The sequence below is a fragment of the Ooceraea biroi genome, chromosome 7 (assembly GCF_003672135.1).
Source record: "Ooceraea biroi isolate clonal line C1 chromosome 7, Obir_v5.4, whole genome shotgun sequence".
Lineage (NCBI taxonomy): Eukaryota > Metazoa > Arthropoda > Insecta > Hymenoptera > Formicidae > Ooceraea > Ooceraea biroi.
In genome coordinates this window covers 12222024-12237769 of record NC_039512.1, presented here as the reverse complement: position 1 = coordinate 12237769, position 15746 = coordinate 12222024, and the positions used below count along the sequence as shown (strand labels likewise).

The 15746-nt window shown below is 36.1% G+C and overlaps 2 protein-coding genes and 1 long non-coding RNA gene across 6 annotated transcripts in view; 1 reads left to right on the top strand and 2 right to left on the bottom strand.

Moving 5' to 3' along the window:
- The window catches only part of LOC105279766, a 34095-nt gene extending 26297 nt beyond the window's left edge, over positions 1-7798 (bottom strand). For all 3 annotated transcript variants that reach the window (XM_011339774.3, XM_011339776.3, XM_011339775.3), the window contains exon 1: positions 7489-7798. In XM_011339774.3, coding sequence (XP_011338076.2) covers positions 7489-7558 — 70 coding nt within the window. In that variant the 5' untranslated portion in view covers positions 7559-7798. The remainder of the gene's footprint in view (positions 1-7488) is intronic.
- LOC105279763 (glutamate receptor ionotropic, kainate 2) overlaps positions 1-15746 on the top strand; it is a 50887-nt gene that overhangs the window by 27620 nt on the left and 7521 nt on the right. The window contains exons 1-2 of one of the 2 annotated variants that reach the window (XM_011339772.3): positions 13882-14087; positions 15339-15445. In XM_011339772.3, coding sequence (XP_011338074.1) covers positions 14083-14087; positions 15339-15445 — 112 coding nt within the window. In that variant the 5' untranslated portion in view covers positions 13882-14082. Of the gene's footprint in view, positions 1-13881; positions 14088-15338; positions 15446-15746 lie in introns of those variants that run through there. The other variant, XM_011339771.3, reaches the window with a different exon arrangement.
- LOC105279764 lies at positions 8839-13144 on the bottom strand. Its single transcript, XR_894002.3, has 3 exons — positions 13060-13144; positions 11506-11632; positions 8839-9165 (listed from the first exon to the last, which is right to left on the bottom strand). It is a non-coding gene; the product is annotated as an uncharacterized LOC105279764 (long non-coding RNA).

The window sequence follows — 15746 nt, the reverse complement described above, 5'->3', positions numbered from 1 at the left end:
ATAATGTAAAAAATTCAAATAATGTAACGTTATACCAGAAAAAATGTTAAAATGTAACGTTTAAGCGTAACGGACGGAGGTATACGTACAAGTATTTTTACGTTTCCTTCCGTTCTGTTATCTAACAAGAGAGACTTGGGATTCACGGAAAAAAAATAACTGCGCCCACGCTCAGAGTGTCGAACACCGTGCAGTTCTCACGCGTAATAATACACTTTTCCCATACGCTACTTTCCCCCGTATTCTCAACTTAGCGATAGTATAGACAGATAGCTGTAGCTCCTAACTCTTTTCTGGCCAGATGCGGCGTGTCCCAGAATCGTCGAGTGTCTTTTCAACCACGGCTCTTTGACCATTTGAGAGGTAGTTGTTGCTCCATCAAAAGAGGAAGTCGTCGGTTATCCTCCTATATTTTAAGTTGATGTAATGGACCGCGACAATTATCCAAAAGCCGATTATGCGAATGTTGAATATTCATCTGATGATGGACATCAATAGAGATCTCGAGTGTCATTTATCAAAATGTATCAAAATTCTTGTTAGGAATTAAAAAGTTTTGAGTTATTGCAGTGTGAATGTATTTAATGCATATTTTTCCTACGCATTTTATATATTGCGATAAAAACATAATTTTTCATTTGAAATTTGTTCCTGTGCGTCATGGCGGTACTCTATTTTTCACTTGAAATTTATTGCACAAAGTATAATAATGGATATAATTTAATGGAGATATACGAGTTGTGCAATATAGCTTGTCTTCGGTTAAATGTAATAACATATGTAGCCAATTATCATTTGTATGCGGAAACCGTTCTTCGTCATGCTATGGTATTCAACGACCGTTTGTGTGTGCGCGTTTGATGATAATTACGACTGGAATAATGTAATTGAACGTTCACCTGCTGTTAATTATGCCGCAGAGCTAACTTGTTCGTCATTCCCCAACGTATCCACTATACCTTTCGCATTTACAATTTATTTACATTTTGCATAATAGAAGTTTAATTAAAATTATTCTGACAAAGATTTATCGAAGAATCAAAAATTTAATCCTAAAACATTTAATCATAAATGTTGAAAATATTCTACTAAAACATTTTTCCACATATTTAATCTTAAATAAGGATTCTAAATAGATAGTCGGTAAATCAATATTTGTGAACCATCCGAAGAGAACCAAACCAAACAATTTGTTCCTGATATACCTCCTTGTATTTTTACTACAACGAAAATAGATAATATATTCGAATTAGAGGTAAAACGTTCTATATTGTTAAATTTATTGTCTTACGCTCTGACATGAAAGGGTCGAAATCAATTTATCTTTTCTTTCTTTCAGTTAACAGCATTCAGCTCTATAAAACTAATTCCAATTTCAATTAATTACGCGCTTTCTACCAGATTTGCCAGTTTGAAATATCACGCAGCCCGCCGATGCGATTCTATGCGGAGGAAGCAGGAGGGCCGCCATTTTTCTCTCCCATACACTCGCACGATCCAAATTTACGTTCTGTCCTTCGGCCACTTTTGCCCATTCCCTTAACTTCTTTGCAAATTACGGCAATCTGTTCTGGGCCTTTGGACCATCCTTTTCCACCATTCTGGTCCACGCCAATCTCCATTCCTTACATCATTCACCCGTCTCCCAGGAGGCAATCCCAGGAACGTCGCCATCCATCACGGTAAGGAACTTGTTCCGATCATGTCGAATCCTTAAATCGTTTCTCATCCGGTTCTTCTTACATACCAACTTCATCTTTGTTCTTCGACTGTGAGAATATAAAACGATATTGAATTCTTATCAATCAAAGGAAGCGAACTCATTCAGTCAGCCGAAGTTATTATTTAATAAGTCAAACGCTAAACGACGAATATTTTTCTTTTCCTTCGTGTCGACGTTCTTGCTTCACTTCTTCTGAATAATTCGTCACGTTGGAAGATTTCACGGAATTGCGACGGCTGAATCAAGCGTGATATAAAAATCCTTATTTTGTAGGGAATGTAAAGCAGCAGGTGGTAGACATTAATGCAACTGCATCGCAGGCATCCCATTATTATTTCATCCTATTGTTGTTATACAATCTTTTCTACGCACGAAATATGCGCGTCTGCATGAAAGAGAGGAATCACATGCACATCCGCTCGTTTCGTTTCGAGCACGAATACGAGCGACAACCATCCGGGGAAGACAAAGGTATTCGCGATTCCGGGCGCACAATGGTCCATTTCGTGCATGCAGTAAAACGCGGAATGGCGAAAATATTATGCTTTTAACATTATGTCGGAAACGACTCACGTAGATAACGCTGTGATAACAGTTATGTCATTTAACTTTAATTGCGAAACTCTTTATCTCTCTCCTTCTTTTCTCCTCTTTTCTCCTTCCTCCCCTTCCTTTCTTCACGATTACTGATTTCAGACACTAGTGACGGAGGTAGCTTTTAATCAAGGCTTCCTCTGCTCCCAGTCTGGTCGGGTCGCTAATCTTTTTATCAACGCCTAGACCAGTGTTGATGCTCGTAACGATGAGAGAGGGTCGTCTCACTCTCGAGTGGTTAAACGCCGTTTCATAGCGAGGGCGATATCTTCAAAGGATGTCGGTCCATTAGCTTTTAGCGCTGATGCAGCTTCCGCCTAATCCTCGACGACCTCATCAATCCAACGAGAACTCAATGTTGGAGAGGAACGTCTCCTCTGGAATTGACATGCTCCTCGTCGCGCCAGTCGTTTGTCAGAGGGGTAGTGATGGTGGAGAACGAGGTGAAATCCAAATATCCCGCAATGACGGCAAATCCGAAAAATTTCTTGTTTACTGAAAAGTTGTTACTGACAGCACACGTCGTTTTTCGCTTTCTGAAATTCAATTGGTTCCTATTTTTCGCTTTCTGCGGATTCCCATCGCGCGTTCTATCTTTCTGGAATTTTATTTTTAAATTTTGATATTTTTCATTTTTTATTTCGTAGAGTTTATATCGCATTTCTGGTTTTCGATGCCGAGGAGAGTCACCTAGAGTAATATGATTCTGAATGAATTTTTAGTATAGAAAATAAATCATCAACTTTCGACTAACGTCAGTACGCGCTGTAATATTGCTTCATCTTATACCTAATAATTATAATACCTACTTACACACTTAATGGTTGCAGGAAAGTATACACTCAGTGAAAAGATGTGAACGTGATTTTATCAATGGAACTTCTTCCAGCTTCAATTTACCATAATAAAACTCTAATAGCACTCTTTTCATGCTTTTATTAAATGTCGATGCAATCGACATTTTCAATTGCGGCCGGTCCAAATAGAATTGGCGCAGTCAATCTCGAGATGGAATCTGTATTAAAAAACAATCATAAAAGAGAGATTTCTGCTTCTACTATGTATAATAATGTTACCAACACTGACACAAACTTCTCTATAACAGAATATCGGTTGATCTCGTAACTTCGTATTACGACACTTCGACTTACGCAAATCTGCAGGAAAGCAATCTGCAGCTGCGTCTCTCGAAGAAGAGTGTTGAAAGACTTTCGAAGAAAAAGATTCAAAATTTGATTAAAGCAAAGACCCTACGGAAAAAAGAGAAATTGGGTCAGCGCGATATGAAGAAAACGCTCGTTTGGCCCACTTTTGCAAACGGCATGGTATTTACGGTCCGAAACCACCGTATCGATCCCTCGACCTTTGCACGACCGAATTTGTCCTTAGCGAAATCTCGACCCAGGGTCGACTTTTCCATTAGGCATAATGCTGAGGCCAGCGGTTTTCAATCATTTTCGAACACGACGAAAGTTGAAAACGCGTTGAAAACTTCAATAAGCGTGAAAAACCGACTCGCGCTTGTTAAAGAAACGTCGTTACAAAGTTCCAGCGTTGATTAGAACCGTACGGGAGAAAGAAGAGCGGTTGCGTGTTATGTATCAAGCAACTGCTAGCTAGCTAAAGAAATGCAGATTAGAAGGGAGCTCCTAATGAAGAAACTTGGTAATAAGAATACTTTCATTACTCTCAAGTATCAGAAAGTTATGAAAAAGGTGCACGAAAAGAATAAACAAACTTGGTCATGTTCAGAATATCCTAGATTGTTTAATTATTTATTTATTATCGCAGCTCTTCACGCTGTCGATCGTTCGCGTGATTGCATATGCGAAGAATTAACGAACGCAATCAGAGAAGACATTCTTCATCCTCAAAAGGCACACTTTTGTCTGGAAGAGAGAAAGGAAGAGAGGGAGAGACAGAAATAGTAATCTTTCTCTCAATCTCTGAAACGTGCAAATTTCATTACAATCAAATGTATTATTGCAATCTACTAAGTTCACTATTAATGCCAATACTAATCTTAATTTCAATTTTAGCTTTCTTCAGTTATTACTTTCGAATCTTAATCCTCATCCTCCATTTAAAGATTCCGTTTTATCTTGACACAATATTTTTCACGAAATATGTTTCAATCCGGCAGACCGATTTAATATTTAACCTTCCTTATTGCAGCAGCAGAAATATCATTTCTTCCGTTTCTTTCGCTCTGAATGTCATGTTCCTTTTTAAGCCGAGTGATGCAATTTCGAGGGAAAATCCCGCGAGTTTTCCCGCGACCTTCCAGCTTCGGCGAGCTTAGAGCGGCAACGAGTCGAGACAGCAACGAGGATTACGATAGCGTAAAGGTAGGAGAGAAGGATACATTGAACAGGATGCCGAAGACACCCTCTGCCTTGCAGACGTGACGTCAGCAGGTGATTTCTATAGAGCTCTTTCAATCCGGTTCAATGGTGAGAATTTTCTGTGCCAGTACAGGCCGGCAATTCAGGATCAATAATCTGCCTCGTTGAAAAACCTAAGCTACTCAAGTCGCGTAACACGCAATATCTACGTCGAATCAAGGTGATCTCAATCTTGAGAGCTTGCAACCCTAACGTGCTTCAAACGATGAACATTTATAAAGATTTTATAACATTAAGCTCTAAAAAAGATCTTATCAATCTTGATGTTGATCAATCGTTAGTTAATTTATTCGTTTAAAAGTATACATTATATGTTTTTATTAGATATATTAACGATAAATTAATTAGATATATAGTCAAGTGATTTTTTTCAATTACTCTTGTTTAATCATAATCATATTATGAAATTATAAAATATTAAAAATATTAACATATTATAATATTATAAAATATTAAGAGATTTATAATATAAATGTCAATTATACATCTTAAATAACTTCGCTTCCTGCTTTATGATCGCAAATCCCATGAATAAAACAAGAGCAATTAGCAATGTCAGTCAAGCGTCATAAATTAGTTACAGACCATCGAACTTACAGTATATCATTATCTTCATCTTTTCAGAGACGTTCAAGCGCTAATAAATTCATTTGTCGCGCCCATCTTGTCTTGAAACTGGTTCGAAATCAGCTTAGTGAATTCAGAGAGCGCGCTTCCCTTTATAAATTCCTAGTTTTTCTTTCTAGCTGCGCCGATCGAAGTAATTTCATTAAATCGCTTCGAATATTAATGGCTACTCATTAATAACGATCCAATAACGAACTGCACGTGTGCACTGCATATTTCCCAACCGGATTAGCACCGGTCGGCGCGATCAGGTGGCCGTACCATTTTATTACCATCAATTCCGTTGGTGAACTGGTGATGAAAAAATGACGTTATCTAATCTGCACGGGGATGACGCGTGACGTCGCTTCTCGTATCGAACTATTTTTTTTCTTTTTTTTTCGGAAATATATTCATGCATCCGGAGAGAGTCCCACGTGTTCGGTTACGGGATACGCGCGGTAGGCGGTTGCGCAAATATTTGCCAACATAGTAGATTGAACGCTACTCCGCACCAATATTTTTGTCATCCCTCCCCTTCCCCCTCAGCCATCACTCACCAATCATAGCGCGCATATATATATATATATATATATATATATATGTATATATAGGAAACACCCCTTCGCGAATACCAATCGGATGGAGGAGCGAAGCAACAATATTCTTTTGTTTTTACAACCGAGCAGGATATCGTCCGTCAATAATTCCCTTGGGCAGAACGGGAGAACGGAATGTCCGATCGACGGACGAGTGAAGTCTGATAACTCGGATAATTTGCGTAATGGTCCGTGCTTAATGCAAGGCAGATTTGAATTTAGGTCGCTCGCAAACGATATTTGAGGCTGACGAATCTGATGTTTGCACGATCAAATAACCCTTCGGTGGCGTTCGGTGTACATTAATAATTCGTTGGCAGCCACACCGCCAGGATATTAGCGTGAAAGCAATGTATCAGATATTCAGAGACGCTCGGGCGGAATGCAACAGCGTGTACGTTGTATATATACATAGTTGCATTTCAGAAATTATACCGAGCACAATAATTTACAGCGAGAGGTGAGCGCTGGATGGGGAATGGGGATGGGGGTAAGAGTGGGTACAGGGGGAGGAGGAGGAGGATGGGAGTGGAGATACAAAGATTAATTCCTCGCTACCGTGTAATTTCCATAAAGAAAACGTAATTAAAGCGCTTAAGACATCCAGCAGCAATTTAAACAAGACGTTAAGCGCTGTCGAGTCGCACGAGCCTTATCGAATCGAATTTATTATTAAAATATTAGAAAACTCGTGGGAGGCGCATTTAAAATTAACCGATCTGGTTTCCCGAAGTACGCGCGCACGAGTGCTTCCACGTCGCTCCGGATAAGAAGATTATAACAATTTTTTCCCTTTTGCAACGAATATCGAGAGACGCAAAAAACGCGAAACTACCACCTGATTTTTTTGCATTTTGGAATTCGTTGAAAAGAGATGTTGCAGTTTTTTGTTCATTGTAGAAATATTTCACAGTGGCGGAAGTATCCTTGGATATCTATCCGCTTTGAAGCTGACATAATTCTACGTAAAATGATATCAAAAGCACGTTTTTCAAGGCAGTTTCGTTATCTGTATCGACAACTAATTTATTACACTTATAATTCATTGTATCGTTATCAATAATAATAATAACAATAATTACGGAATATTAACGTTACAATGTGCGCTGCGCCGTCAAGGATATCACAGAGAAAAGCTATTTAACGTATCGCAATTCTGTTCAATTAATTTTTCAGGAATAATTAAACTGGATGCAACACTCTGAACATTTATTTCTAAAAATTCGGCAGAATTTTTACTTCGACATTTCAAACATTTTTCATGGCAATATTTTCCATTTTTTTCTCACTACCATTTTTCACGGATTGCATTCGTTCCATGCTTTCATCGCGTTACTTGTTACAACTTTTTCGTCAACCGCGAATCCTGTGTCCTTAGCAAACTTCTCTTTTGTATTTAGAATATTTCCAACAATAAAATAACGTATTTTCGAAACGTGCTTGGGAAATAATAGTGACCGATACACGCACAAATGCACCTGGAATTTAGTATGTACCTTTCAGAAATTGACATTACGTTACTCCGATATTGTTTACCAGTCCGTTACCGAGGCGAACTTACCGGAGGCGTAAACGACGGCCAGCAAGAACAGCAACAGCAGCAAGCAGGATGTGATTCTTGGCGAAGCCATGTTCGTCGTCACTTCACTAGCTTCGGAAAAAATCGTTTTCTCACTTCATCTCGGGCACACCGCACGATTAAATGCGGTAACGAGCAAACGCATAATGCACCGCTGTTGATAAACGTCGGCGATCCTACGCGTGGATCCTACTCGTCGCAGGTGAGCTTCCGCAAATCACGGCGCCAACCCCTCATCTCAGGCGGTCGAACGCGTACTGACAGCCCGCCGCGCTTTTACTCCCGCGCGCGGCTACTCCCCGTCTCGTACACCCCCGCTAGTCACGTGTCACCCTTGCCGCCGTACGTAAAACAACCGCAATTCATGCACGTTTCAAAGATACGTAACAAGTACGCGTATTATTGCTGCCGTTATGATTAGAGAGTGCTGCAATGTGCATTTTGCGAAATTATGCATTAGATCTGCAATGCCGAAACATTATTTTGTATAACATGTAGTTTTATTATAAATATAAATAAAACGACAGAGATTCTTTTCGGAAACAAAAGCGTTGATCTATGATGCGCTATAATGTATATTATGCAAAGTTATTAATTTGATTCTCAATATTAAAAAATTGTTCTGCGATCCATAATGAATGATCGCATAACGAGCATAACAAGCGAATTTTTCTTGAAAATAAAAATAAAACGTTATCATTATAGCATGCGCTACTACGTGCGTTTTGCAAAATCATCGATTAGATCTACAAAAGTGTTAAGAAAATTGTTTTGAGATTACGTATGAATTATGGCAAAATGAGTATAACAAGCGAGTTTTTCTTGGAAATAAGAATGTTTCACAGCATACTACAACGTGCATTTTGCTAATCATCGATTAGATCTAAAATAATGTTTCCAAAAACTAAAAAATTGTTTTGCGAAAACGTGCGACTTATCGTAAAATGAGTAACAAGTTTTTGTTGGAAATAAAAACGTTAATATTACAGCATGCTACAATGTATATTTTGCAAAATCACTGATTAGGTCTACAATATCAAGAAAGTCGTTTGCAATTGTTTAGGTCTACAATATCTAGAAAATTTTGCGATATGGTGCGAGTTATCATAAGATCAATGCAACTAGTGAATTTGTTTTATAACGAAAGAATAATATTATATACAAAACTGCTACAAGATGTTGCGAAATTTTGAATGTCTTTTAAACTTGATCCTATTTCAAATTGAATTATATGAACTTTTTGGTGATTCTCTACAAGGTTAAAGAAATGATTCCACTGAATAGATCTTTTTATATTATATTTATTTTTAATATTTATATGTTAATACATTTTTATAATATGTAAAGCATAAAATGTTTTATATGAATAATCAAGTTAATATATCATAGATGTGTGCATTGATATATATATATATATATATATATATATATATATTTATATATGTGCATGAATATATATAAAGGTGTATATATGTGCATCCATTTCGAAAAATTAATAATGCACTTCCCACCTGCGCCGGATATATTAGTTCTGGCATATTGGTTGGTGGTTTACAACTGTACAATTAAATGGGCATATATTATGAGTCACAACAAGGAGGCAAGGATTTATACACGTATAAATTATACAGCTTCTATCTGCAGCACAGTCGGTATTAACTAAAACATAACAAGTGTGATGATAAGTGTATAATAATTAGCATCATCGTACAACAAACTACATTTTACATTAATTAAACAAATTGCTTTAATAAATATTAATGCAATAATCTATAAAATAGATAATAATCTATAAAAAATAACTTATATATATTGGGTCATTAAGTATGAAACTTTACAAATAGAACATAAACTTTTGCATTTTTTGGCATATGGACATGATTTATTTTCAATCGAAGTATGCGCCCATGTTATCTACACACTTCTGCCATTTTAGTGGTAGTTGGTCTATGCCTCTACTATAGAAGCCAGGAGTACGGGAATCGATGAAGTCGCGGAAGGCTGTTTCGACTGCCTGTTGAGAATTGAAGAATTTTCCCACCAACAAGTTGTCCAAATTCCGGAAGAAGTGATAGTCGGTAGGTGATAGATCTGGTGAATATGGTGGATGACGGAGAGTTTCCAATTCCAACTCCTGTAGCTTTGCCACGGTCAGTCGTGCAGTGTGCGGTCGAGCATTATCATGCAACAGGATTGGCATTGACCGATTGACTAATTTCGGTTGTTTAATAGCAAGTTGTTGCATCATTTCGTCCAGTTGCTTGCAATATACTTCAGCCGTTATCGATGTACCAGGTTTCATAAAGTTGTAGTAGATAACACCTGACCTGGACCACCAAACAGTCACCATAAGCTTCTTCTGTGTAATGTTGGGTTTCGCGTGATGTCTCGGTGGTTCATCAGCGTTCAACCACTGATGTGAGTGTTTACGATTGTCGTAGAGTATCCACTTTTCATCGCAGGTCACAATTCGATTCAAAAAAAGATTCATTTTTGTGACGGGAAAGCAAAGAAAGGGAAGCCTCTAGACGTTGCGCCTGCTGCGCATCGGTCAATTCGTGCGGGACCCATTTGTCCAACTTCTTTATCTTACCAATTGCAGCTAAATGAACAATATGGTGGGTATAGAAACATTGAATATCGATGCCAATTCACGTGTACTTTGAGATGGATCGGACTCTACTACGGCTCTCAAGTGATCATTATCCACCTTCGTCTTTGGTCTTCCACGTGGCTCATTAGCGAGGCTGAAATCTCCATCTCTGAAGTTTTTGAACCAATTGCCCACCGTTGCTTTAGTAGTTGAACCTTCACCAAATACAGCGTTGATATTACGAGCTGTCTCCGACACTGTGGTTCCACGGCGGAACTCATATTCATAAATCACACGAATTTTGGACTTTTCCATAGTTCTATAAAAAAGAATCCACCAATAAAACTAATGAAGATATTTGAACAAACAAATATGACATTTGAAGAGCGAACATACATCTATCACACTAACCTAACCTGATATTGACGTCTGGCGCCAAATTTGAGGTAACAAATGTTAAAGATGGCGCTTTTACATTTGTAAAGTTTCATACTTAATGACCCAATATATATGTATATATCTTTAAATTTACTGAATTTTCCTGTATACTAGGTGTCCCAGAGCTCGTGTGACAGTCGTTAATGAGAGATTGTTAATGAAAGATTTTTGAGAGTATTTGGAGACGAAAATCCTAATAAGTACCAAAATGTTGAGGCTACAATAGTTTTTAAATGGGAAGCGTTTAACGGTGATCAATCGAATCGTCTAAACTGTCTAAAGTTTGCGCGCTCAGGCACGGTACATTGCACAGTAGTGACAGCCTCTAATTGTAAGTGTCCTGAGTCTGGCTCATATGCGATATTACAGTATCAATTTTTGATACTTCTTTTTATTTATACGCCAATAATGAATGCGTTGAACATTTTATTCATTCATTCTAACATCATTCAAACATTTCATAATAAGATCATCATAAAAGTTTAATCTGTCATTAAAAAGCATCAAAGCATGCATTAAACTGTCAAAGTTATCACATGAAGTATGTCAAGCGAACTGGCGTCGCTTATGATGCAGAGAGCGCGCAAACTTTAGACAATTCAATTAGTCAATTTTAAACCCTTGCCATTTAAAACCTATTGTAGTATTGTTCAACATTTTGGTATCAGGATTTTCGTTTCCAAATACTCTCAAGAATCTCTCATTAATAGCTGTCACACGAGCTCTGGAACACCTTGTATATATGCATGCATGTTCCACAATCATCGATAATAATTTTAAGGGCAAATTCTATGGAATACTCTAAGAGAACAATTGTAATACTAAAGAAAGCTATATTATAACTTCACATGCGACATTTCTGTATTAGAATTTTTGTTCTACAATGTTTTATAAAATCTCCTGTCGAAATTATTACCAATAGTTTCAAGATACTCTATATATTGTATTGTATTGAATTAAGAACTCACATCGACATGTAGTGGTTGTAGGGAGTCGCCGCGACGAAGTATATTGAAACATTGTTAATACCACGAGGAGACACAATATCATGATTGTGGCTCCTGAATAACGCATCTTGTTGTTATTGTAATTTATCTGTTAGAAATAATAAATAATTTCGAGCAAATAAAATTGAAAAACTAAAAAGGCATTAAATATAGTATCATTTTTCTTAAATATAACTTAAATACATGTGTGAATAACATAAATAACAACTAAACAAATAAAATGCAGTCTCTCAACATAGAAAAATATCCTTCTCTGAATAATGCAATAAGATATATAGAAAATATATAGATATAAGGTATGTAGAAATAAGATATATAGTCGTGAGCAGGGATCGGCATCAACGATATTTTCAGTAATATTTTCAGCTTTGATTAACAATTATTTTGATAATCAGTAATCAACTTCGAGAAATTTATTATTAATTGATTAATCAGTAATCAAGATCAACAATTTTTTAATTGCTCAGTTAATCAGTAATCAACATGAACAATTTCTTAATTACTCGATTAATCAGTAATCAAAATAAACAATTGTTCAATTACTCCAGTAATCAGTAATCAAAGTGAAAAATTTTTTAATTATTCGATTAATCAGTAATTATAGTATAAAATATTTTTGTTACTTGATTAATCAGCAATCAGAACGTAATAATTTTAATTACTTGATTAATCAGTAATCAGACCGAAAAATTTTTCAATTATTTCATCACTCAGTAATCAGTGTCAGATGTTCCTTGATTATTTAGTTGATTTTTTTCTGGATTATTTTCTTGATTATTTAAGTAGTTATCAGCGTACAGCACTAATTCCATACAGAAAAAAATGAAATTAACGCAATATTTCACTATTTAAATTATTTTTTTATCAGTCATAAAAAATCCTACTTCAACTAATTTTATTAGAAAAATATTGCGTCGAATTAATTTTTTTCTGTATATGATTGCTGCTGTACGCTGATGACTTAAATAATCAAGAAAATAACCCAGAAAAAAATCAACTAAATAATCAAGGAACATCTGACACTGATTACTGAGTGATGAAATAATTGAAAAATTTTTCGGTCTGATTACTGATTAATCAAGTAATTAAAATTATTACGTTCTGATTACTGATTAATCAAGTAACAAAAATATTTTATACTATAATTACTAATTAATCGAATAATTAAAAAATTTTTCACTTTGATTACTAATTACTGGAGTAATTGAAAAATTGTTTATTTTGATTACTGATTAATCGAGTAATTGAGAAATTGTTCTTTTTGATTACTGATTAACCGAGCAATTGAAAAATTACTTATCTTGATTACTGATTAATCAATTAATCGGGAATTATTTTTTCCTGTTAAATAAATAATTAAATACTCAAATAATATTAATTTATTATTAATATTTTGCCTATCCCTGGTCGTGAGCTCAAAAGGGTTTGAATTGTGCACTTTTTGTTAAAAGAATCTTGTAATTTCAAACCTGCGCATTTATTGTTCGAGTTAAAACTCTAAGCAGAATGACTTACCTTTTCTCTAGTAAACTCGTCCTCAGTGATGGCACGAGAAGGATTAACCGAGTTAGTTCCTTAGCGATGGTTTTATATTAATGTATTGGTCATTTACCACGCAAAAAGCAGATATTCTAAAATGATATCAGTATTAAGTTATTACGCTTAATAAGTATACTGTAGACGTCCTCGAAACCATATCTCATCCTAATCTCAAGTAATAGTACTAATTACTCTTTATTTCAAGTACTAATTATAAGTATGAAGTTAGTTAATTGTAAACTTAATAACACTGCGCAGTTTTCTATTTCTTTTTCATATTTAAACTATCAAGTCTTTAGAATGTGCTATTATCGGCTCGTCAGTAAAATATCTCTATGGTTCATAATATTATTATAGTTTGATCTTGATATAAGTTATGATAGTTTGGTGCAAATTATATTAAAAGATTTATGATAATAAGTAGGAATTAGATAGCACATATTTGTGAGGTATAAATGTATTACATGCTTTTGGAAGCATTTCAATTATTTTTATATTTTTAAATACAAATACAAATATATAGTTGCTAAATACAAAACTTTATAAAAAGACTTTTTATGTATTCATACAAGGATATTAAAGTATACATCATTTTCTAACATCGGCGAAATATAAAACAAATTATTAAAATTTATATAATCAATATTATATATATATATATAAGTGTTATATATCTCCAACTTGCGAGGAATGTCATTATCGAGAGAGAATGCATTATATAGTTCTGTATAACATGGTTCTCAAAGTAGCCGACGTCAAGCTGAGCATATATAGATTGGTTGGCTCCAAATTTAGATCAGTACATGGCAGGACCATGCCGAACGCAAAACTCTGAATGTAGAACGGTTCCATCGCTCCTCCCTGTGTTCACTCTCCGTTTCGAGAAACTTCTGTTGTGTGCATAGATTTTAGTTCACTCGTTCAATGTAATGAAAAGTGCACCCTTTCGCATCGGAACAATGAGAAAATACTGTCACTAATGTGCCTCCTTAGCAAGCAATGAGGTAAGCGTGATGATAATTCGGATACTTGAACAATTCGCTTCTGGTCTTGTAACGCGTGAATCATTAAAGTGTATAATCGTAAGCTAAAAGTCTTTAATTTAACAATATAAAATTATTTCCCCACGTGTATCTTAAAAATCTTGGATCTTTCCTAACTTTTGGGCTGGAATTATTAAATAAATAATTTTTACTAATCTTTTATAATATTTAAAAAAGTTTTTATCCTTTGAAACAACTATTTAGAATTATATATCTAATATTATCTATTCAATTCAATTTATCTCGATAAAAATTTGGAAACGTGGTTATTATTAAAATACATTATGTATCCTAAACTTGACCATGTTTCTTTAAGATATTTTTGCTTTATCCCACTGCTTCCGCGATATTCGATATTGCTGTTTTATTCCCTTAATATACGATTGAGGATGCATGTATGTATAAAAAACACAGTCTATTTGAGCTACGTTACAATATATTTCAAAACTCAGTTCATCAAAGTTAGGTCCTCGTGATGCATTAATGGATGTACTTTTCCAGCACATTCGAGATCATTCAGTTTGATAATAAAAGCTAAAAATATCGTTGTTTTTAATAAATTTTATGTACATTTTATAAATTCCATTTTCACGGATTCCACGTACTACCCGTGTCTTATAACGCAACTACTACACTTGCACACTCGCGGACGCACTTAATCTCAGTTTAGCATATTACTGTGATTCTTCCACCTAGTCTAACGTTAGTTACCTTCGCCCACAGAAACCGCTTTTCTGTTATGACTCCAGTAAACCTTTAAGGAGAATTTAAACTCAATTATGGTACTTTTTGCTGTTCTCCAATACCAGTGAACACGTGTCGATAAGATGTACAGTGTCGCATGCGGGACATAGCGAATAATCGACCGTTAAAGAAGCAAAAAGCTGAATTAAGCTGCAAAAGCTGAAGAAATTCTTCGCTGAGAAGAAATGAAGAAGAAATGGAGAAGTGCGTGCCATCCGATGAAGAGAAGAAAGCGGAAAGCAGGAATTACGATAAGCGAGATCGCTGGCCGACACACATCTACATCTAACTCGCGCAGCTTAATTATCGTAAAGCGTTGCAGCAATCAAGTCGTGTCGCCACGTCAGATGCAGCTGCACACGAATACGAACGATGACGTCGCTTTGTATTCTAATTAACGTGCAGCGCGATATTCCCGCGCGCACACCCGAGATAAATGCAATTAATATACATCTCTGTGCTTCGCAGGCAATTCATCGGAATGGATATGCGGCGGCGTTTCTTTCTCGTTGCGACGACGTTGCTGGCATTCGCGGTCCACGGCGTCCACGGCGTCGCGCGGCCTATAAAAGTCGGTAAGCCCGCACGTTTGCAGCGCGGCAAGCTCGCTCTCGAAGAAAGATAAACTTTGGGGAACGCACGCCGCCCATGCATAATTTAATACATTTCCACGATGAAACGCGCACATGCACGTGAATTTGTAACCCGCTTTTTGTTTGCGAGCTTGTTATTTAACGGCAAAACTAGCAGACGCTAGATTGAAAATCTAGCTGTTTGGTTTTGCCAACGTCACGAAATGTAAAAGTTTACTTCGATTTGTGCATTATTTATCTAGCGCGTCGCCAAATGCGCGTTTCAAAGTAAAAAAACGGTTAA